At 31.5% G+C, this 19,614-nt stretch overlaps 1 protein-coding gene across 2 annotated transcripts in view; it reads right to left on the bottom strand.

Moving 5' to 3' along the window:
- Positions 1-2,833: 2,833 nt before the first annotated feature.
- The window catches only part of LOC135142762 (glutamate receptor ionotropic, kainate 2-like), a 51,200-nt gene continuing 34,419 nt past the window's right edge, over positions 2,834-19,614 (bottom strand). Inside the window, exons 12-15 of one of the 2 annotated variants that reach the window (XM_064074501.1) lie at positions 12,940-13,370; positions 3,478-3,593; positions 3,091-3,243; positions 2,834-3,039 (exon numbers count right to left, since the gene is read on the bottom strand). In XM_064074501.1, the coding sequence (XP_063930571.1) occupies positions 2,899-3,039; positions 3,091-3,243; positions 3,478-3,593; positions 12,940-13,370 (841 nt within the window). In that variant the 3' untranslated portion in view covers positions 2,834-2,898. The remainder of the gene's footprint in view (positions 3,040-3,090; positions 3,244-3,477; positions 3,594-12,939; positions 13,371-19,614) is intronic. The other variant, XM_064074502.1, reaches the window with a different exon arrangement.

The raw sequence follows: 19,614 nt of genomic DNA on the forward strand, positions 1-19,614 counted from the left end.
AGACAGGGTGGGTGGGCGGGGCTAATAATGTCTCTGTTGAGTGGGAGTGGAAAATGGTAGGAATCTCCGAAGACACGAAGCCAAAAAAGACTTCTGGATATGGAAATCTCCAAAATTTCAACTAATTTTCGGAAATAGTTGAAAAATGGTCGAAAATGTCAAAAGTGTCAAAATCAGTCTTTCCTTGTCATATCTTAGCCCCGCCCACCCACCCTCTGTTTTCTTAAAAAGTGCATCATTTGCCAAAAACTGTCCTATTTTAGCAGATACTAGCCCCGCCCACCCCCCTCTTCTCATTCTAACGACTGATTTAATTTCTGTTCACTATAAGATCATTCATTTTATTCAAATCGAATAAAATCAATCACTGAAAAGGAGACAGGGTGGGTGGGCGGGGCTAATAATGTCTTCTGTCGAGTGGGAGTGGAAAATGGTAGGAATTTCCGAAGACACGAAGCCAAAATAGGCTTCTGGATATGGAAATCAACAAGGTTTCAACTAATTTTTGGAAATAATTGAAAAATGGTCGAAAATGTCAAAAGTGCCGAAATTAGTCTTATCTTATCATATGCTAGCCCCGCCCACCCACCCTCTGTTTTCTTAGAAGGTACATAATTTGCCAAACACTGTCCTATCTTAGCAAATACTAGTCTCGCCCACCCACCTCTCTTTTCATTCTAACGACTAATTTTATTTTTGTTCAGTATAAAATCGTTGATTTCATTCAGATTGGATAAAATCAATCACTGAAAAGAAGGCAGAATGGGTGGGTGGGGCTAATTAGCTTCTTCTGTGGAGTGGGAGTGGAATTACGGTAGGAATTTCCGAAGAAACGAAGCCAAAAATGAGTTCTGGAAGCAGAAATCTACAAGATTTCGACTAAATTTCGGAAATAGTTGAAAAATGGTCGAAAATGTTAAAAATGCCGAAAGCAGTCTTATTTTATCAAATACTAGCCCCGCCCACCCACCTTCTGTTTTCTTGGAGAATATGTTATTTGCTAAAAACTGTCCTATCGTAGCAAGTACTAGCCCCGCCTACCCTCCTCTTCTCATTCTAACTACTAGTCTTATTTCGGTTCACTATAAGATCATTCATTTTATTCAGATCCAATAAAATCAATCATTGAAAGAACGCAGGGTAAGTGGGCGGGGCTAATTAATTTCTTCTGTTGAGTGGGAGTGAAAAATGGGTAGGAATTTCCGAAGAACCGAAGCCGAAAATGAGTTCTGGATATCGGACTAATTTTCGGATATAGTTGAAAAATGATCCAAAAAGTCAAAAGTGGCAAAATCAGTCTTATCTTATCAAACACTAGGCCCGCCCACCCACCCTCTGTTTTCTTTGGGGGTATGTTATTTGCGAAAAACTGTCCTATCGTAGCAAGTACTAGCCCCGCCCACTCCCCTCTTCTAATTCTAACTACTAATTTTATTTCGGTTCACTATAAGATCGTTCATTTTATTCGGATCCAATAAAATCAATCACTGAAAAGAACGCAGGGTGGGTGGGTGGGGCTAATTAATTTCTTCTGTCGAGTCAGAGTTGAAAAACGGTAGGAATTTCCGAAGAAACGAAGCCGAAAATGAGTTCTGGATATCGGGCTAATTTTTGGAAATAGTTGAAAAATGGTCCAAAAAGTCAAAAGTGCCAAAATCAGTATTATGTTATCAAACACTAGCCCCGCCCACCCATCCTCTGTTTTTTTAGAGGGTATGTCATTTGCCAAAAACAGTCCTAGCTTAGCAAATACTGTCCCCGCCCACCCCTCCTCTTCTCTTTCTAACGAATAATTTTATTTCTGTTCAGTATAAGATCATTCATTTTATTCAGATCGGATAAAATCAATCACTGAAAAGGAGACAGGGTGGGTGGGCGGGGCTAATTATGTCCTTCAGTCGAGTGGGAATGGAAAAATGGTAGGAATTTCCGAAGAAACGACGCCGAAAATGACTTCTGGGTATCGAAATCTGCAAGGAAATATCTTCAACTAATTTTCGAAAATAGTTGAAAAATTGTCGAAAATGTCAAAAGTGCCAAATTCAGTCTTATCAGAATGTCATACAAAACTTTCGCCTGTATGTTTTAGAAAAATCCGAGTTTCAAATTTCCAAAAAATTTTCTTCCAATCCGAATTTTGGAAAATCTTAGTCCGTGACCGTCACGCTATTTTTCGACTCAGTTCGTCGGGACGTACATCCCAGAATTTTTTCTGAATTTTTAGGCGACTTTTCCAAAAAGCTTGGATTTTTAATATCGTTATGAAAATTTTTACCTTTTTTCGACCACTTTCGAAAATTACGTGAAGAGGTTTTTGTAGATTTTGGATTACAGTAGTAATTTTCGGCTCCTTTTCTTAAAAAATTTCCATAATTTTTTCAAGATCGTCAGTACGAAATATGATAATTTTTCGAATTTCTAAAAAATTGACTTTCAAACAGAATATTTGAAATGGAAAATCCTGTTCTTCGATTTCAAACTAGGCCTTATGTGAATCTTTTTTTTTCTATATGGACACCTGTCCGGTGCAAAGTAAACCCATTATTATTTATTGTCTTTTTCGGAGTTCCCAACTGTCCTTTTTTAAAGAAGGCGAAACCTTGTCGAGGGCTTGTACTACAGAAAGAGAAAATCTGGTGCTGGCAAGATAATATTCATTTTCTGTTGAAGTACTTCAAGGATCTGTCCGTGATCCAGCAATTTTCTTAGTTTATAGTCGTGACCTCCACAACTTGGAAAAGTTTCGTTCACATTCAAATTTTCAAAAGTATTATGTGTATTAAACTATAAAAAATGCTTTTGTTGGCTGGAAATTATTTATTCTTGTTTATAATTCAGCCACAGGGTCCATGTCGAAAAACACATACAAAATTAAAAAAAAACTGTACACTGGAACAATTATTTAGCACCGTCTTCGCCACCACCGTTAGCAGTAACCGCATTCAGGTTGTAGACAGCTGCAGGATTAGCGGGTTTTTGTCTGCACCATATGTCCATAGCGAACCTCAACTCTTTCAAAAATACTTCCTTGAGTCTCAGCTGAAAATAAATTTTCATAGAAATGTCCTTTTTGTTTCAAAATATACGAACATGTTGACTGACTGCGATTTTTCTCACGTGCCAAAGGAATTCGCAAACCGAGATGATCATGGCAATGCACATGCCTCCGGTGAGAACCACGAAAACCCCTCCGACGTGGGCCAAACTTAGCTCGTTGGCTGAGTCTTTGTCCTTTTTCTCCCTCTAAATAAAAATAAATCAACGAATTAATTTATTAAAATAATTACCAAACACAGAATCAAAAGGCATGCAACCCCGACTCGGTCGAATTTTGTGCTCTTCTTAAAAATTTACACCCGACTTTGTTCCAAACTACCCACATTCCAGCTCGCGACAATCGGGGCTCGTATCAGTTCTCGAAAACTGCCCTCTCCAGTCCCGTTCCGCTCAAACTCTTCGCAAAAATGTTAACTTTACCTCGCAAGTGTTAGCTTTATTCCTCTCCTTCCACCACTTCTTCTTGAGCCGCTGCAGCGTTCCCATTTCTTGCATCTTTAATATCGCCTGATTTATGGAAGTCCTGTAGGGAGCATCTGCAACAGAACCCTCTTTTTGCCAACTCCACTCGTGGAATTAGCGCGAATGCGTTTTCCACGATTTATTAGGTAATTGAGCGCAAGACATTAAGTGTGGTTCCTTAACAAAGAAACCATAAACCGTCGGAACTATTGAAGAGTTACCTCAACTATCGTAAAAGAACCGCGGGGGTCCAATTGTTTCGTATGCAAAGAACCACCGACGGATGCTTTTCATGCCAGAGTATTATACGAGCAGATCTTTATACGCATATGCCGGCCGTCATGTTATAAACAAAAATATGCCCCTACTTTATCAATCTCTTTAATAGTCATCTGACACTCGAGTGGGATGGGGGAGCCTCGGACCGCCAGGTATTCCATTATTTTTGTTTGTTTTGTGGGTTTTCGGGCCGGTGCTCAAAAGACGAAGACGTCTTAGAATTCGAGCTGAGTTTACGTCCGTGGAAGCGATTTCCGCGGTGAGGCGAGGGGAAACTGCTAAAAGGGATTCTCGGCCTGGGAAATTTTTCGAGATGTTGACGTTTTCGCTAAAAGTCGAAATTTTCAAGTATTTGTTTGAACAATTCCTCAGAATTTCTCCACAAGTTATTTTCGGCCTCTTTTTTTCGAAGATTCCTATGAGATTGTCAGAATTAAAAAAAAAAATTGTATAAAATTTTGGAAATTTTTGTCACTTTTTCGGACTTTTTCGAGAATTCCCGAAGTAGTTTTTTTTAATAGATTTCGACCTGCAACAGTTATTTTCGGCTTCATTTTTTTGAAAATTCGCACAATTTTGCCACAATAGTTCAAAATAAAAAATGTCTTAATTTTTGGATTTTTTAAAAACTCAGGTTTTTATACCGAAAATTTCTCAAATCTTGCTCCGAGAACGCGGTTTTTCGAACTTTTCAAAAACCGTAATATTTCAACTCCTTTCCAGTACAAATTTTTTCGACCTCATTTTTGTAAAATTCCTTAATTAAAAAAAAAATATTTTCCTATCGAATATTTCGCAAATCTTGGTCTGGGACCAGGGAATACTATGTTTTTTAAATGTCTCGTCGAGATATTTAAATGCTGAATGTTATAGAGTTTTAGATAAATTTTCCAAAATTTTAGCTTTTCAAAACCCCCCATATAAAATGTTTTACTCTTTTTGGAGTTTGTTGGAGAATTTCCGATTTATTCCAGATTTACAGAAGTTATTTTCGGCTTCATTTTTTTCGAAAATTCGTACGAACGTCTGAATTTTTGGATTCTTATAAAAAAAACAGGTTTTTATACCGAAAATTTCTCAAATCTTGCTCCGAGAACGCGGTTTTTCGAACTTTTCAAAAACCGTAATATTTCAACTCCTTTCCAGTATAAATTTTTTCGACCTCGTTTTTGTAAAATTCCTTAATTAAAAAAAAAAAATATTTTCCTATCGAATATTTCGCAAATCTTGGTCTGGGACCAGGGAATACTATGTTTTTTAAATGTCTCGTCGAGATATTTAAATGCTGAATGTTATAGAATTTTAGATAAATTTTCCAAAATTTTAGCTTTTCAAAACCCCCCATATAAAATTTTTTACTCTTTTTGGAGTTTGTTGGAGAATTTCCGAATTTATTCCAGATTTACAGAAGTTATTTTCGGCTTCATTTTTTTCGAAAATTCGTACGAACGTCTGAATTTTTGGATTCTTACAAAAAAAAAAACAGGTTTTTATACCGAAAATTTCTCAAATCTCGGTCCAAGACCACAAAAACGCTGTTTTTCAAACTTATCAAAAATCTCAGTTTTTTCACCCCTTTCAGTAAAATTTTTCTGAAAATTCGCCATAGAGTTTTATTTTTAATAGATTTCGATCTCCATAAGTTATTTTTTGCCTTATTCTTTCAAAGGTTCCTATGATTTTGTCAGAATTAAAAAAAAATATTTTCGTATCTTATATTTCGCAAATCTTGGTCCGGGACCACGGAGACATTACGGTTTTTAAACATCTCGTCGAGATCTACATTGCAGTATTTTATAGATTTTTAGATAACTTTTCCAAAATTTTAGCTTTTCAAAACCCTCCAGTGTGAAATTTTTACTTTTTTTCGAGTTTCTTGCAGAATTCTCGAAATAGTTTTTTTTTTTAATATATTTCGATCTGCAGAAGTTATTTTCGGCTTGATTTTTTCGAAAATTTGTACGATATTGCCATAATAGTTCAATAAAAAACGTCTGAATTTTTGGATTTTTACAAAAATCAGATTTTCATACCAAAAATTTCTCAAATCTTGGTCCAAGACCACAAAAACGCTGTTTTTCAAAATTATTAAAAATCTCAATTTTTCGACCTCTTTCCAGTAGAAATTTTTTCGAAAATTTGCCAAAAAGTTTTATTTTTAATGGATTTCGATCTCCAGAAGTTATTTTCGCCCTCATTTTTTTCAGATTGCTATGATTTTGTTAGAATTCAAAATAGATATTTTCGTATAGACTATTTCGTAAATCTTGGTCCGGGACCACAAAAACACTGTTTTTTAAAAATCTCGTCGAGATTTAAAAAAAATTATTGCAAAATTTTATAGATTTTTAGATAACTTTTCCAAAATTTTAGATTTTCAAAACACCCAGCATGAAATTTCTCTCGCTCTCTTTTTTGAGCATCTTCGAGAATTTCCGAAATACCTTTTTTTTTTATAGATTTCAATCTCCAGAAGTTATTTTTGGACTTATTTTTTCAAAGATTTCTATGATTTTGTCAGAATTAAAAACAATATATATATCTTGGTCCGGGACCCCGGAAACATGTTTTTCAAACATTTCGCCGAGATCTATATTGCAAAATTTTATAGATTTTTATTTTAGCCTTTCACCCCCCCCCCCCCCCCCATGAAATTTTTGACTCTTTTTCGAGTTTTTATGAGAATTCCCGAAATACTTTTTTTTTTAAATAGATTTCGACCTGCAGAAGTTATTTTCGGCTTCATTTTTTCGAAAATTCGTACGATTTTGCCATAATAGTGCAATAAAAAATGTTTCAAGTTTTGGATTCTTTAAAAAAATCAGGTTTTTATACCGAAAATTTCTCAAATCTTGGTTCGAGGCCACAAAAACGCTGTTTTTCGAACTTTTCAAAAATCTCATTTTTTCGGCCGCTTCTTAGTATACACTTTTTCGAAAATTCGCCAAAGAGTTTTTTTAACAGATTTCGATTTGCAGAAGTTATTTTTGGACTTATTTTTTCAAAGATTTCTATTATTTTGTCAGAATTTAAAAAAAATATTTTTGTATGTAGATATTGATCTTAGTCCGGGACCTGGGAAACATTATGTTTTTCAAACATCTCGCCGAGATCTATATTGCAAAATTTTATAGATTTTTAGATAACTTTTCCAAAATTTTAGCTTTTCAACCCCCCCCCCCCCCCCCTCCCTTCCCATGGAATTTTTGACTCTTTTTCGAGTTTCTTGGAGAATTCCCGAAATAGTTTTTTTTTTAATAGATTTCGACCTACAGAAGTTATTTCCGGCTTCATTTTTTCGAAAATTTATACGATTTTGCCATAATAGTTCAATAAAAAACGTCTGAATTTTTGGATTTTTACAAAAATCAGATTTTCATACCAAAAATTTCTCAAATCTTGGGCCAAGACCACAAAAACGCTGTTTTTCAAAATTATCAAAAATGTCAATTTTTCGACCCCTTTCTAGTACAAATGTTTTCGAAAATTTGCCAAAGTTTTATTTTTAATAGATTTCGATCTCCAGAAGTTATTTTCGGCCTCATTTTTTTCAGATTCCTATGATTTTGTTAGAATTAAAAAAATATATATTTTCGTATCGACTATTTTATAAACCTTGGTCCGGGACCACGAAAACACTATATTTTTTAAAAATCTAGTCTAGATTTTAAAAAAATTATTGCAGAATTTTTTACATTTTTAGGTGACTTTTCAAAAATTTTTGCTTTTGAAATGTTTGAAATTTTTTACTCGCTTCTTTGAGAATTCTCGAAATACTTTCTTTTTTTTATAGATTTCGATTTGCATAAGTTATTTTCAGCTTCATTTTTTCGAAAATTAGTACGATTTTGCCATAATAAGTTAATAAAAAATGTCTTAATTTTTGAATTTAAAAAAAATCAGATTTTCATACGGAAAATTTCATAATTTTGGTCCGAGGCCGCAAAAACGCTGTTCTTCGAACTTTGCAAAAATCTCAATTTTTTTTGTATGAATTTTTTCGAAAATTCGCCATTGAGTTTTTTTTTTAATAGATTTTACGGTCCCATTTTTTCGAAAAATCCTACGATTTGTTAAGACGACCAATGAAAAATATGTTAATTTTTTTTTAAATTAGGTTTTCATAATGAAAATTTTTCATATCTTGACCCAAGACTACAAAAACGCTGTTTTTCGAAATTTCAAAAATCTCAGTTTTTCAACCCATTTCCAGTACAAATTTTACCGAAAATTTGCGGAAGAGTTTTATTTTTAATAGATTTCGATCTCCAGAAGTTATTTTTGGACTTATTTTTTGAAAGATTCCTATGATTTTGTCAGAATTAAAAAAAATATTTTTGTATATAGATATAGATCTTGGTCCGGGACCCTGGAAACATTATGTTTTTCAAACATCTCGCGGAGATCTATATTGCAAAATTTTATAGATTTTAGATAACTTTTCCGACCCCTTTCCAGTACAAATTTTTCCGAAAATTTGCCAAAGAGTTTTATTTTTAATAGATTTCGATCTCCAGAAGTTATTTTCGGCTTCATTTTTTTTAAAGATTCCTATGATTTTGTTAGAAATAAAAAAATATATACTTTCGTATCTACTATTTTGTAAATCTTGGTCCGGGACCACGAAAACACTCGTCGAGATTAAAAAAAAAATTATTGCATAATTTTATACATTTTTAGATAACTTTTCAAAAATTTTTGCATTTGAAATTTTTAAAATTTTTTACTCTTTTTCGAGCTTCTTCGAGAATCCTCGAAACACTTTCTTTTTTTAATAGATTTCGATGTGCAGAAGTTATTTTCAGCTTCATTTTTTCGAAAATTAGTACGATTTTCCCATAATAGTTCAGTAAAAAATGTCTTAATTTTTGGATTAAAAAAAAAAAACAGATTTTCATACGGAAAACTTCACACTCTTGGTCCGAGACCACAAAAACGCTGTTTTTCGAACTTTACAAAAATCTCAATTTTTCCATTCCTTTCCAGTATAAATTTTTTCGAAAATTCGCCATTGAGTTTTATTTTTAATAGATTTAGATCTCCAGATTTATTTACGGCCCCATTTTTTCAAAAAATCCTACGATTTGTTAAAACGACCAATCAAAAATATGTCAGTTTTTCTAAAATCAGGTTTTCATACCGAAAATTTTTCAAATCTTGTTCCGAGACTACAAAAACGTTGTTTTTCGAAGTTTTCAAGACTCTCAATTTTTCCACCCCTTCTCACTACATATAAATTTTTTCGAAAATGCCCCAAAAAGTTTTTTGTTTAATACAATTCGATCTCCACTGGTTATTTAAGGCCCCATTTTATCAAAAATTCCTATAATTTGCAAGAACAACCAATGAGAAATATCTCAAAATTTTGAATTTAAAAAAAATTAGATCGTCATATTGAATATTTCACAAATCTTGGTACGAGACTACAGAAACGCTGTTTAAACATCCCGTCGAGATTTATGTTTCAGAATATACATAAATCATATACATTTTTAAATAACTTTTTCAAATTTTCAATATTTTAAAACTCCTCACATAAAATTTTTGACTCTTTTTCGAGCTCCTACAGAATTTCTCAGAGTTTTGTTTTAATATATACATTTCGATCTCAAAATCTATATTTCAGAATATATGTAGATTATAGAGATCTTGAAATAACTTTTTCAAAATTTCACTTTTTCAAACCTGGTTTTCGAGGAACTTTTGAAAAATCTCAATTTTTCAACCCCTTCTCGCTATACATTTTTTCGATCTCCAGAAATTATTTTCGGCTTTATTTTTTTGAAAATTGTTACGATTTTGCCATAATAGTTCAAAGAAAAATGTCTTAATTTTTTGTATTTTTTCAAAATCAGGTTACCATACCGAAAATTTCTCAAATCTTGGTTGGAGACCACGAAAACGGTGTTTTTCGAATCTGTGACGGACTTGCGGTAAATTTTCAAAAATTTCAATTTTTCCACGCCTTCTTACTACATATAAATTTTTTCGACAATTCGCCAAAAAGTTTTTTTTAATAGATTTCGATCTCCAGAAGTTATTTACGGCCATTTGCTAGAACAACCAATGAGAAATATCTCAAATTTTTGGATTTTTAAGAACTTAGATCTTCATACTGAATATTTCGCAAATCTTGGTCCGAGGCTACAAAAATCTACGAGATCTATATTTCAGAATATATGTAGATTACAGAGATTTTTTTTTCAAAATTCCAATTTTTCAAAATTTTAATTTTTAAAAATTATTTTTCGAGCTCCTTCAGAATTCCTGAAAGAGCTTTTGTTTTAATAAATTTCGATCTCCAGAAGTTAATATTGGCCTCATTTCCTCATTTTTTTGAAATTCCCATGATTTTGTTAGAACGTTCATCAAGAAATATCTCAATTTTTTTTTTAAATAGATTTAGATCTACAGAGAGTCTTTTCGGCTTCATTTTTCGAAAATTCTTACGATTTTGTCATAATAGTTCAACGAAAAATGTTGTAATTTTTTGGATTTTTAAAAAATCACCTGATTTCATACCCAAAATTTCTCAAATCTTGGTTCGAGACCTAAGAAACAATATTTTTCGAATGTATTTGTCGACATCTATGACTCAGAGTTCTTGACGAACTTTCGGTAACTCTTTAAAAATTTAAATTTTTCAACCCCTTCTCAGTATACGTTTTTTCGAAAATTCGTCAATTTTTTTTAAAGAGATTTCGATCTCCAGAAGTTATTTACGGCCTTGTTTTTTAGAAAAATCCTAAGATTTGCTGGGACGACCAATGCGAAATATCTCAATTTATTGTATTTTCAAAAAATTAGATATTCGTACTGAATATTTCGCATATTTTGGTCCAAGACTATAAAAAGGCTATTTTTTTCTCGTCCAGATCTATATATATATTTCAGAATACATATGTAGATTTTTAAATAACTTTTTCAAAATTGTAATTTTTCAAACCTCCCCACATGAAATTTTTGACTTTTTTTCGAGCTCCTTCAGAATTCCACAAGGGTTTTTTAAAACGATCAACGAGAAATATCTCAATTTTTCTTTTTTTTAGTGGATTTCGATCTGTAAAAGTTATTTTTGAATTCATTTTCCCGAAAATTCCTACGATTTTGCCATAATACTTCATTGGAAAATGTCTTATTCTTTTAGATTTTCAAAAAATCAGGTTTTCATACAGAAAATTTCTCAAATCTTGGTCCAAGACCACTGGAACGCTATGTTATTCGAATCTGTTCGTCCACATTCATAACTCAAGAGCTTTTTAGAGATTTTCGGTAGCTTTTCCAAAATCTCAATTTTCAACCCCCAACCAGTATAAATTTTTTCGAAAATTCGTCAACGAATTTTTTTTTAATACATTTTTATCTCCACAAGTTGTATTCGAATTTGCTCGTCGACATCTATGACTATGAGTTCTTCAGGGACTTTAGGTAACTTTTCAAAAATCTCAATTTTTCAACCTCTTCTCAATATAATTTTTTTCGAAAATTCGCCAAAGAGTTTTTTTAAAATAGATTTCGATCCCAGAACTTATTTTTTTGAAAAATCCTATAATTTGCTAGAACGATCAATAAGAAATATCTAAATTTTTTGGATTTTTACAAAACTAGATTTTCATACTGAATATTTTGCAAATCTTGGTCCGAGACTACAGAAACATTATGGTTTTTAAACATTTCATTGAGGTCTATATTTCAGAATATATGTAAATTATCTAGATTTTTAAATAAGTTTTTCAAAATTTCTATTTTTCAAAGTTCCAATTTTTCAAAATTTCAATTTTTGAAAATTTTAATTTTTAAAAATTGTTCTTCGAGCTCTTTCAGAATTCCCCAAAGAGTTTTTTAAAATACATTTCAACCTCTTGAAGTTAATATTGGCATCATTTCTTCATTTTTTCGAAAATTCCTATGATTTTGCTAGAACGATCGATGAGAAATATCTCAATTTTTGTTTTTTTTTTAACAGATTTTCATCTACAGAAAGTAATTTCGGCTTCACTTTTTCGAAAATTCCTAGGATTTTGTTATAGGTAATAGTTCAATGAGAAGTGTCTTAATTTTTTGGATTTTTAAAAAATCTGGTTTTCATACCGAAAATTTCTCAGATCTTGGTTCGAGACCACGGAAACTGTGTTTTTCGTATTTACTTGTCGACATCTATGACTCAGAGTTCTTCACGGACTTTTGGTAACTTTTCAAAAATCTCAAATTTTCAACCCCTTCACAGTATAATTTTACTATTGTTTTTACTATTTTTCCAAGAGTATCGAAAGGTTTAGTATTTTAGTATTTTAAATGGATTCGTCCAGACGTCTGCGACGTTTCATTACTGTATTCTTCTCAAACTATTTTCACTCTACTATATTCTTTTATAAGTTTCAGTTCCGTTGGATTATTATCGGTAAGGTAAATTCTGACTTAAGAGTTTTTTTTGTCTTTTACCTTATATTGTCTGCTTAAACTCCAAGTGTCTCCAACTTTCCAGACTTGTTGTCATGGGGATTCTACTCCCAAGCGATTTTCTTTGTTAAAACAGCTTCCATCAATTTTTTTATTCCTCTTATTTTTCTTTATTGAAAAGTTCTTATAAATTACTCTGGAGACTTGACATTCAAATTCAATGTCCAAAAATAACTTCACGTCTTTTAATTTTTTCTAACTCAGTCATCTCGGAATTTTCCTTTGTACGAGACCTTTTCACCGCATCGCACAAAATTGTTATTTGTCCGCTACGCAAGAAACGGGAAAGCATAACCTCAAAAAATAGACACGCAAATCCCCGGAACATCCTGTGCACTTCCTCCATCTTTTTTATCTTCGAACCATGACCGTTTGTTAAACGAATTGCTCTTAAACCCTACTTCAAATCGACCTCCCTTTATCCGCAGATTTCCCACAATTTTATTTATATCTTCCACTTCTGACTTACTTAATTGACTCTAAATCCGCAATTTATGGAAAAGCAACCTTCATGAACTCTACTTTTTCCACCGAAACATTCAAACCGAAATTAAAAATTAAAAATTTCGTTTAACGAAATGGAATGTACACAGCGCTGCGTCAATAGTTGACTGCATATTTCCCTCGAAATGTTTATTATTAATTTCGCAAAAATGTGCTAAAAAATTCTCCACCCCTTACTTGTCGGCATCGCGATCCCGTATCCCTTCGTATCCAGCCGATTCCCGACTTGCACCAGCTCGCAGTGCTTCTCGATTTCGTACTCGATGGACGAGCTCTCCATCAGGAAGGCGTACGAGCCCTTGCTGGAGATCACCCTCTTGACGCCGTCGTCGTTGGTGGTCTCGAAGACGCTGGGCTCCGCCGTCTCCATGCTCACCCACATCTTGTGGTACGTCGTGACGTTGGTGTCCCTGAAGAACGCCGCCGTGGCGCCGTCTTTGACGCAGCCGTATTTGATCTTGGTCTGGGCCGCCAGGTCCTCGGCGCTCTTGATGGTCGGACCCATGCGCTCCTGGGTGAGGAAGGCCGCCAGGTTGGCGGTGTAGCAGGAGATCATAATGAGGGTGAAAAACCACCACATGCCGGTGACCATCCGGGTGGAGATGCCCCTGCAGATAAATTTATAAACGTTGTTATTGATTTAAAGAGGGGATAGAGAAGGTTTCACATTGTAAAAAAAAACATTTGGCGCTCCGAGAAGGTTTTACATTTAAAAATAAATACAATTGGGACCTCCGAGAAGGTTTCACATTTTCAAAAAAAGACATTAGGCACCCCCGAGAAGGTTTTACATTTTTAAAGATGACGGTTGAGAACTCCGAGAAGGTTTCACATTGTAAAAAAAAACACATTTGGCGCCCCGAGAAGGTTTTACATTTAAAAACAAATACAATTGGGACCTCCGAGAAGGTTTCACATTTTCAAAAAAAGACATTAGGCACCCCCGAGAAGGTTTTACATTTTTAAATATGACGGTTGAGAACTCCGAGAAGATTTCACATTGTAAAAAAAAACATTTGGCGTACCGAGAAGGTTTTACATTTAAAAATAAATGGAATTGGGACCCCCGAGAAGGTTTCACCTTTTCAAAAAAAGACGTTGGGCGTCCCCGAGAAGGTTTTACATTTAAAAACAAATACAATTGGGACCTCCGAGAAGGTTTCACATTTTCAAAAAAAGACATTAGGCACCCCCGAGAAGGTTTTACATTTTTAAATATGACGGTTGAGAACTCCGAGAAGATTTCACATTGTAAAAAAAAACATTTGGCGTACCGAGAAGGTTTTACATTTACAAATAAATGGAATTGGGACCCCCGAGAAGGTTTCACCTTTTCAAAAAAAGACGTTGGGCGTCCCCGAGAAGGTTTTACATTTTTAAATATGACAGTTGAGAACTCCGAGAAGGTTTCACTTTGTAAAAAAAAACATTTGGCTCCCCGAGAAGGTTTTACATTTAAAAATAAATACAATTGGGACCCCCGAGAAGGTTTCACATTTTCAAAAAAAGACATTAGGCGCCCCCGAGAAGGTTGTACATTTTTAAAAAAGACAGTTGGGACATCCGAGAAGGTTTCACATTCTAAAAAAAATACATTTCGCGCCCCGAGAAGCTTTGACAATTAAAAAAAAATAATTGGGACCCCCGAGAAGGTTTCACATTTTTAGATATGACAGTTGAGAACTCCGAGAAGGTTTCACACTGTAAAGAAAACATTTGGCGTCCCGAGAAGGTTTTATATTTAGAAATAAATACAAGTGGGACCCCGAGAAGATTTCATATTCTTAAAAAATATATTTGGCGCCCCCGAGAAGGTTTCACATTTTTGTAAAAGAAATTGGGACCCCTGAAAAAGTTTCACATTCTTAATATTCTTAAAATTTTTAAAACTGAGAAATTTTAAACTGAAATGTAAAAAAACTGCCAACCGAAAAATTGTGAAAGTGGAAAATTGAAAAAACAAAATTAAAATATCAAAAATGGAAACTCTCAAAATGTGAAAAATCGAAACACTGAGAAATTTTAAATTGAAAACTCGATAAATTGCAAATCAAAAAATTAAAATAAAAAATTGAGAAACAAAAATGAAAAACTTAGAAAATCTTTAAAATTCGAAAAACTCAACTGTTGAAAAAATGAAAAATTCTGAAACTGCAAAAAATAAAGAACGAAAAATTGAAAAACCAAAAACATTTTAAAAATTGTAGATTTTCAAAAGCGAAAAACACAAAAATCAAAAAAATTTAAATTGGAAACTCAAAAAATTGCAAATTGAAAGTTTGTAAAATCGAAAAACAAAAAATCTAAAAATCGGGAAACCGTAAAATTGAGGAATTGCTGCAAATTTGAAAACTGGAATATTAAAAAACTAAAAAATTAAGAAATTAAAATTCACTACAAATTGCAAATTAAAAAATTATAAAACAAAAACCGAAAAATTGAGAAGTTGTAAAATCGAATTGAAAAAACAACTTAAAACATCAAAAATGGAAATTTGCGAAAAATTGAAGAATTTTAAATTGCAAATTTGAAAAATCATAAATTGAAAAACTTTAAAATCTTCAAAAACTCAAAAATTTTAAATTGAAAACTCAAAAAATTAAAATGTCTATAAATTGAATAAAGCAGTACAAATTGCAAATCAAAAAATTATAAAATTAAAATCGAAAAACTTTCGAAAAATTTGTGAAAGGAAAACATTGAGGAAACAAAAACTGAAAAAATTGAAAAAATTTGAAATTGAAATATTGAAAAAAAGAAAACTTAAAATATCAAAAATGGAAACTTTCGAAATTTGAAAAAGAGAGAAACTTAAAAAATTTAGATTGAAAATTTGAAATATTGATAAAACCAAAACTTGTGTAATCGAAAAATTTAAGAAGCGAAAAATAGAAAAATCGAAAAATTGTGAAGGTTGAAAATTAAACAATGTTCAAATTTTTAAAACTTGGAAATCGAAAAATTGGAAAATTTTAAAGGAAAACTCAAAAATTGCGAAATAACAATCGAAAAATTGGGAGTAAAAGTAATAAATTTAACAATCCTTAAAAATGAAAAAATTGGAATATTGTAAAACCAAAAATCCAAAAAAAAAAATAAAATTCGAACATTTCAAGTTAATAAATCCAAAAATTGAAAAATTTTAAATTGAACAAATCAAAAATTTGGAAATTCGAATAGCTAAACATCTAAAAATTGTGAAGTCGTAAAATCGAAAAATAAAGATTTTTTAAATATTCAAAAAGTGAAATATTAAAAAGCGAAAATTAGTAAAATTTAAAAATCGAAGAAACGGAAAATTAGAAAAAAGAAAAATTACAACATATTTAAAAGTTAAAAAATCGAAAAATAGGAAAGTTTTAAATTGAAAACTGAAAAATCAAAAATCGAAAACCAAAAAGTAACTAAAATTCTAACATTTCCAAAGTTAATAAAATTAAAAATAGAAAAATTTTAAATGGAACACTCAAAAAATTGCAAATCGAAAATTTGGAAAATCGAAAAACTAAAAATCTAAAAATTGTGGAATCCTAAAATCGAAAAATGAAGACTTTTATGCAAATATTAAAAAGCGAAAAATAGTAAAATTTAAAAATTGAAGAAAGAGCAAATAGGAAACAAGAAAAATTAAAATACTTATTTAAACTGAAAAATTCAGAAGTTAAAAAATTGAAAATTTTTAAATCAAAAACTCGAAACACTGCAAATGAAAAAATGTGAAATAAAGATCGAAAAATTAAGAAAATGTATTTTTAAAAATTCTGAAGTTTTCTGATATTTTTAAAAATACTGAAAAATTGTCAAAGCAAAAAACTGAAGAAACGGAAGACTGAAAAATCCAAAATGAGCAAAAAATTAATTTTTTATTCGTTACTCCAATTTTTCAAAATTTCAGTTTTAATAAATTATTGTAAAGGGAGTTACTTACTGAAAAAACGATTGAGATATTGAAAAAATGGAAAATCCTGAAATTGAAAAATATAAGAAACTTGAAACACTGAAAAATAAAAAATACTAAAAATTGAATATTTCAAAAGTTGAAAAATCCAAAAATTAAATTTTAAATGGCAAACTCAAAATTGCAAATCCAAAAACTCCAGAATTTTTAAAAAATCAGATATTAAAATATTGAAAAACTACGAAAGCAAAACATGGAAGAAACCAAAAACTGAAAAATCAAAAAATTGGGGAGGTGAAAAACTGAGAAACTGAAAACTCGAAAAATTGCAAATCAAGAAACTATAGAATAAAAATGGAAAATTGAGATATCATAAAAATGAAAAACTTAAAAATCTGTCAAATTGAAAATTCGAAATAAACGAAAAAAAAAATTGTGAAATCGAAAAATTTAAGAAACGAAAAACTAGAAAATCAAAAAAATCGGAAAAAGAAAAAAATGCTATAAATTGAAAATCCAAAAATTAAAAAAAATTAATCTAAAACTCAAAACGTGCAGATCGAAACTTTGTAAAATCGGAAACAGATTCTGAGTTTCCCTTTTTACAAATTTGAAAAATAAAGAAGTTTTAAAATTTCGAAAAATTGCAAATCAAAAAATTTGAAAAATAAAAATTGAAAAACTAAAAACAGAAAAATTGTCAAATCGTAAAACCGAGAAATTTTAGATGTTTTTAAATTCAAAAATTGTGAAAGCAAAAAATTGAAGAAACGAAAAACTGAAAAATTGAAAAATTAAAAAATAAAAATATTAAAATATTAAAAACTGAAAAATTCAAAGGGACAAAATTAAAATCTGGAAAAACTGCAAATCAAAAAATTGTGAAAGGGAAAAATTGAAAAAGCATAAAATTAAAATACCTGTCAAAAATGGAATCTTTCAAAATCTGAAAAATCCAAAAACAATAATTTTAAATTGAAAACTATAAACATTGTAAATAAAAAAATTGCAAAATACAAATCAAAAATTGAGAAAACATAAAAGTGAAAACCGATCTATTGGATATACGAAAAATTGAGAAATCGAAAAATTTACGGAACGAAAAACTGAAAAGTCAAAAAAATCGAAAAATTGGAAAATTTTAAAAGAAAACTCGAAAAATTGCGAAATAACAATCGAAAAATTGGGAAGTAAAAGTAATAAATTTAACAATCCTTAAAAATTAAAAAATTGGAATATTGTAAAACCAAAAATCCAAAAAAAAAAAATAAAATTCGAACATTTCAAGTTAATAAATCCAAAAATTGAAAAATTTTAAATTGAACAAATCAAAAATTTGGAAAATCGAATAGCTAAAAGTCAAAAAATTGTGAAGTCGTAAAATCGAAAAATAAAGAATTTTTAAATATTCGAGAATGTTTTATAATTTTAAAAAAGGGAGTTGGGACCTCAGAGAAGGTTTAACATTCTAAAAAAAACATTAGGCGCTCCGAGAAAGTTTTACATTAAAAAAAAAATACATTTGGGACCCCCAAGAAGGTTTCACATTTATAAAAAATACTATTTGGCGCCCCCGAGAAGGTTTAACATTTTTAAAAAGACATTAGGCGCCCCCGAGAAGGTTTTACATTTAGAAATAAATACAATTGGGACCCCGAGAAGATTTCATATTCTTAAAAAATATATTTGGCGCCCCCGAGAAGGTTTAACATTTTTAAAAAAGACAGTTGGGACCTCCGAAAAGGTTTCAAATTCTAAAAAAAAAACATTTCGTGCCCCGAGAAGCTTTGACAATAAAAAAAAAATAATTGGGACCCCCGAGAAGGTTTCACATTTTTAAATATGACAGTTAGGAACTCCGAGAAGGTTTCATACTGTAAAAAAAAACATTTGGCGCCCGAGAAGGTTTTACATTTAAAAATAAATACAATTGGAACCCCCAAGGAGGTTTCACATTCATCAAAAAGTACTATTTGGCGCCCCCGAGAAGGTTTAAAATTTTTAAGAAAGACAGTTGGGACCTCCGAGAAGGTTTCAAGTTCTAAAAAAAAATATTTCGCGCCCCGAGAAGCTTAGGCAATTAAAAAAAAAATAATTGGGATCCCCGAGAAGGTTTCACATTTTTAAATATGACAGCTGAGAACTCCGAGAAGGTTTCACATCGTAAAAAAAAACATTTGGCGCCCGAGGAGGTTTTACATTTAAAAATAAATACAATTGGGACCCCCCGAGAAGGTTTCACATTTTCAAAAAAGACTTTAGGCGCCCCCGAGAAGGCTTTATATTTAAAAATAAATACAATTGGTACCCCGAGAAGATTTCATATTATTAAAAAATATATTTGGCGCCCCCGAAAATGTTTCACATTTTTAAAAAATAAATTGGGATCCTGAGAAAGTTTCACATTCATAATATAAGGCAGTTTGGACCCCCGAGAACGTTTTACAATTTTAAAAAAGGGAGTTGGAACCTCAGAGGTTTAACATTCTAAAAAAAAAATATTAGGCGCTCCGAGAAAGTTTTACATTTAAAAGAAAATACAATTGGGACCCCCAAGAAGGTTTCACATTCATAAAAAAATACTATTTGGCGCCCCCGAGAAGGTTTAACAATTAAAAAAAAATTAATTGGGACCCCCGTGAAGGTTTCACATTCTAAAAAAAAAAAAAACATTTTGCTCTGCCGAGAAGGTTCTTACATTAAAAAAAAAACGGGACCCTCAAGAAGGTTTCACATTGTTAAAAAAATACATTTAGGGCCCCCGAGAAGGTTTAACAATTTTAAAAAAGAGAAAATTTTGACCTTCGAGAGGGTTTCACATTCTAAAAAAAAGAGTGCGTCGACCCAGGGACGCACGACTGGAGTTTAAACTCTGCGTTGTCAGTTTACATAAATTAAATACGTATACGCGGCAAAGTCATTAATTTTCTCTTAAAGAATAATAAAAACCAAAA

The sequence above is a fragment of the Zophobas morio genome, unplaced genomic scaffold (genome assembly GCF_036711695.1).
Source record: "Zophobas morio isolate AGI-343-1 ecotype UQ-CSIRO unplaced genomic scaffold, CSIRO_AGI_Zmor_V1 ptg000054l, whole genome shotgun sequence".
Classification (NCBI taxonomy): domain Eukaryota; kingdom Metazoa; phylum Arthropoda; class Insecta; order Coleoptera; family Tenebrionidae; genus Zophobas; species Zophobas morio.